Below are 5485 nucleotides of genomic sequence, written 5' to 3' on the forward strand. Positions count from 1 at the left end.
TGCAACAGAGAAGGCGGTAGTAAGTAAAATCTGGAAATGCAAAAAAAAACTGAGGCTCCGATTTTAATAAAAAAATGAGTGTCTACCATACAGATAAAAACATGGGAAATAATATGCATATTTCTGTAAAAAAAATGGACGTGTAATTCCGCCAGTATCCAATTTTAATAGAACCCTTTGGATTTTGTACACAATTAATATTTGAGTGCCAGCTTCATTTTATTCATATCTGCTGCGCATTTTCGGTAAACAAAGCTGTGGTTTAATATTTCCTATAGTAAAAACTAGTGTTGGGCAATACTATCGATACCAAAAGTACTCAGAACTCGATTCTCAAAAAGGATCGATAGCAACCGATTTTTAAAAGTATCCATACTGAGTACTCGCAAAAGAACTCGAAAGTACTCAGTACTTATAAAAGGAACTGCAAAGTACGCAGAACTNTCGAATAGACTTAAAAAGAACTGAGTTTTATGTACATTTAACGGTATTCAGAAATGATTGTACTCAATTTGCAGTTTCAATAATTTCCTTTGACGCAATTTGGGATTCATACATCAATTTGAATAAAGTACTGCCAACTTGTGAGATTTCTACACTAAGTATTGAAATGTTACCAACATGTATATACTTAAAGAAAGTACTCAGTACTCTGAAAAATAACCGATCCTTAAAAGTATCGATACCAAAAAACCTTGATCCTCAAAAGTACTCGATATTTCCCAACACTATTAAAAACATACATACGTATATACATACATACATATACATATGTACAAACATAAATATGTATAACATTTACACACAATCCATTCCATGCTTATGCCTAAAAGTATGCACACTTTAGTGAAACGACCAACTGATAAGTTAACCCAGCAAAGAAATGCGATCGCGAAGATCGAATTGATTATTCAGCAAAGTCATAGTTGAAAAGCACTTTTGAAGCAACGTTGCAGTTAGAGTAGGTAGTTTTTTTTTATCAAATTCGGTACTTGTTACTTTCTTTGTCAAATGTGGTAATTTATTGTTAAATTTTTGTTAAGTATGGGAGATACTCCGTCACCCGTTCTGATACCATATTCAAAGGAAAGTGCTGCATGGGAAAGAACATTTCCTTTCTGTCTAAAATTTAAAGCAACGATGTGCGTGTCCTGATATAGAAATACAACATTATATAATTACCTATAATTTCAGTTTTTAAATATTGTTTTTTTTCATATTTAGGACAATTTCATTTTTACTCCAAACCTACATATCCCCTAGCTTAGAATGAAAAGTTGCTAAGTAAACTTTTTGTGAAAACCCATATCTTGTTATAGGAGACAAAGGAAATTAAAAATGCGTCCGGGCCAAATATTGATTAACAGATATTGTGTCAAATACAAGTGAAGAAATGCGACGTTCTATAACCGAAATTTTAGATAAATTTGCGGTGGAGATATCTTTCAGGAATTTATAGAAGCTTGATGAAGGCTTTGGTTTTCTTCGCCACTTCGAAATAACAGAACAAGTACCTTGAGCGAATCAAACAAATATAAGGATCATGAAAAAGAAAATAAGATACCACAAACTTTTTTCCAGGTCGACTGCTTCCTTCGGAAACCTGATACACTAGCCTAAATTAGAGGTTAAAGGCAGGTTTCTCACAGATGATACCTTATCACAGTTTCCCATCCACCTTCGATGAAATAACAGGGCCCACCCAGTTTTCTCTGATTATCATATGGGTGGTGTGGTGCTGTCAGTCTGGGCAGAAATGCACCACTTAGATTTCCTGTGCCTAGAGTGGCAAGTAAATTTAGATATAGTCCATACCCCTCAACCCAGCGAGGCAACCACTTTGCCTTGCACACTTTGCAGTTTCTCACCGCTTTCCACCAAAGGCTTAAGCTCAGTTAAGTCACAAAAATTTTAAAATACGGCTGAAAACAGGCGATGATCATCTATGTTTCTGGCTTCGTGGCTCGCTGCTTCTAAGCAGATCTTGCCTGGTTCTGGATTACACAGAAAATGGGCAACAAGCAGTAGAAGAAGAAGGACTAATCGCTTCCCATATTCCAGTTACATTACTAGTTCTTCGGGTACCCATTTGGAATGGAATTCAGCCTTTACGGTCATTGTAATAAGCGGGAAAAATTATTGGAAGAAAGAAAAATGGGGACAGGGTTTCAAGATTTATTTGCGGAATTTACGACAACAAGGTCTCACAGTTTGTATCTTTTAAGAACGAAGGTGCTAGGCTGTATAATATGCCAATACGAAAGACCATTGAATCCTCATATTATGGCCGGAACCAGTGTTGAAGACTCGATATAATATTAAGTTCTCAAATAATTATATATAACAAAAATTTATTGGCCATATACGTACGTGCGCAATGCTACTACAAAATTCATCACTGTTAACTTTGAGCTTCGATATAAATACATACATATGTTCATCATAAATTCACGGTTCATCGATTACGACAAAATAAATATAAAACAAAACATTGATTAACTACGCAGACAAACACTGCCATACACAGCCACACGTAGAGTAAAATAGTTAGTACAGCTACAAAACTCCTCCATAAGAGAATTAAGATACTGAAATTCGTTAAATCATTTTTTTGGAGCCACCACAAGCAAGAGCGTTCAATGCGATATCATAATTTTTCCAAAGCAATAATCCAACTAGTAATACTAACACTAACGGTACACGTTAGATATCCGTGGGATTGTATGCCCCCAATTAAAACACCGAGCAGCCTTACAGCAGCCTCTGCAACGCACCTGCCTATGGAAGTGGGCAAACCATTGTTGTGGCCACCAATTTTCGGCAAAAGTGACAGTAAAGCAGCAGAGAAGTACGACAAGGAAATCGAGCGGCGTTCACACTGGACAACGGTAAGTAGATAACAATTCGATTAGATGCCTACAATTGATGACATTCGCTAAAACACCCTGCATATGTACTCGTACATACATAGACTGATTGGCTGGAGAAGCACAAGTACGCCGTGGAAGTGCACAATGTCACCACAACCGACGGTTATCAGCTGCTTTTGCATCGCATACCCAAATTAGGCAAACAGCCCGTCTTGCTGGTACACGGGCTGCTAACTTCATCACTCGCCTGGGTGCTGCTCGGACCGGGCAAGAGCTTAGGTATGAACGGAGTGTAGTTTCTATTCAACTAAGCTGCTTTTGTCACCTACACTGACCCATTTGTGTACACCATACATACGCACACACACACACCAACGTACCCACATGCCGGAGCTCTAATGTTTTGTTTCTTCTCCTGCCTTACCTCGCCTAACTGGGTGCTGCTTTCAGCTTTTCTGCTCGCCGACCGCAACTACGATGTTTGGCTGGCGAATTTACGCGGCTCAGCATATGCGCGCAGTCACACGCAATTCAGCGCCGACAGCTCGGACTATTGGAGCTTCAGCTTCCATGAAATGGGCGCCTACGATCTGCCGGCCATTATGGACCACATTGGAAATGAGAGTTCGTTCCAGCAGTTGCTGCTAATTGGACACTCCCAGGTGCAGTACCGTCCGTATGCTTAGCTACCGTTGTCAATGGTGTTGGACGGACAGACGGACGAACAGGGAAACCGGTCGATGTGTGTTAAAGTGCTGTTGTTTTTGTCACGCTTAGGCGCTGTTGTTATCTACATTGCAATTGTTTTTGTTCTCGGCTTTATCTTTTGTTTTTGCACTTGCTTTTGTTATGCTTTTGCTGTGCTTTCGTTGCTGTACACATGTGTTGTTGTGGTCGGTGGTGGGAGAAAATGTAAATATTGTGTCGTTAATGCTTCTTACGCCATTGTCTGTATTGTGTCTTCCTTGTTTTGTGCCTTCATTGGGCTGCTTTTAGGCGGTAAACGCATTCCTAGTTTTGTGTTCTATTCACCCCGATTACAATGAACGCATTCTGTTAATGCAAGCGTTGGCTCCAATTGTGCAATTGCACGATTTTGTGCGTTTCAAAGCGGATGATGTGCGGCGGATAATGCGCTTTGTGAAGGTGAGTCGAGGAGGATGTTGGGTTAAGGTACTACAAAGATTTTAAAGATATGAGTTGGTAAAATGTTGAAATTTTGGTTTAGATATTGAAAAAAAAACAAATTTCAGTTATTGAAGTGTTGCTGTTTAGTAGCTTCCTAAGAGGGTAGAGCTTGGGAGCCTAGACGGAGCTTGGTAAATTGGGTGCGTTCACTGCTACCGCAAAGGGAAGTGTGGAGTACATTAGAGAAATCCTCAGAGCAGTATACTTCCTCCTTTGCTCGAGTGCTTGATACTTTATTCCCTACTTGTCAATTATAATGGTAGTTCCCAGAAAAACACAGAGTACGGATACACTGCATATCGACGGCTGAGTGGAAGTTCGACCTTTCTCAGCAGCCACTTCGAAACCGCCCTATCTCATAAAACTTTTCAAGAATGCCCTACTTCCGATTTCGGTTCAAAAATGCCCCATCTCGGCTCCGATTCAAAAACTCCCTATCTGAACATATTTTCTATAGAGATAGGGCGTTATTGAAAAGTTTTCTTAGTGGCAGATTAGATAATTGGCGAAAGGTGGCGCGGAAATAAAATCAGGAGCTGCAGTGAGAGTCAAGCTGCTCTAAAGGCCCTGGAAACCGCTCGAACCTCTTCAAAGATAGTGCAGGAATGTAAGGTGGGTCTGAAATCCGTTACAATATGGAATGAGTTGAAGTACGGTAAGTGCCAGGGCACTACGGCGTTTAAGGTAACCAACTGGCTTATGAATTGGCGAACTTCGGTTCTCTGGAGCGCCCCAATTGGATCAAAATTCCTTATCAGACAAAGAACGATACGAGCCCTGATATGACTAATTACGGGTCACAATCAATGGGGACGATATATGGTCACCATGGGCATCATCGGCGATCCATTCACAGTGGATAGTGTTTGGAACACGAGGATAGTACACAACATTTTCTCTGCCACTGTCCGGCCTTCGCCAGACTCAGAAGTTACATTTTTGGCTCGGATGTACTGAGGATGGACGAGGTATATGCTCCTTCCCTCAAAAAACTGCTAAAATTCATAAAGGAGTCTGGTAAATTTGCAGAGGAGCAATGAGTTTCTATTCCCACCCATATATTCCCTTCCTCTAAATCCTGTCTCTTGGCCATAAGTATAATGGGCAATACGGTCAGAGTGCTTGGAAAAATTTGTTTTTGGTTTTCCGGCCAGCCACAATTCCATTCCATTCCATTGGAAATATGAGAACTGTTCACAAAGGATGAGCCAAAAAATTTAAGACTTAATTATTTCCCTGAAGTCTTGTATAGTGTCCGGTGCCCACATTCAGGTTAAAATGCGCTGGTCAACCTACGGACAGAAAAACTTTTCAAAGCGATTTATTCAAAGTAACAAACCGTGTCAAATATCTCTCGAAATACATATTGTCCTGCATACATACATATTTAAATGGTACTTAATACGTCTGCCAATCTCTCCGACCAC

The 5485-nt window shown here is 40.1% G+C and overlaps 1 protein-coding gene across 1 annotated transcript; it reads left to right on the forward strand.

Moving 5' to 3' along the window:
• Window positions 1-2707: 2707 nt before the first annotated feature.
• On the forward strand, window positions 2708-4016 carry LOC108382370 (lipase 1-like; the record flags this gene model as incomplete). The annotated part of the gene is made up of 4 exons (XM_017638751.1): window positions 2708-2888; window positions 2972-3149; window positions 3321-3532; window positions 3867-4016. Coding segments are annotated over 4 exons (721 nt in total), but the record flags the coding sequence as incomplete, so codon positions are not given.
• Window positions 4017-5485: the final 1469 nt, after the last annotated feature.

This window comes from Rhagoletis zephyria, unplaced genomic scaffold (genome assembly GCF_001687245.7).
Source record: "Rhagoletis zephyria isolate East Lansing unplaced genomic scaffold, Rhagoletis_zephyria_1.1 Rzeph_scaffold_26586, whole genome shotgun sequence".
NCBI classification, from domain to species: domain Eukaryota; kingdom Metazoa; phylum Arthropoda; class Insecta; order Diptera; family Tephritidae; genus Rhagoletis; species Rhagoletis zephyria.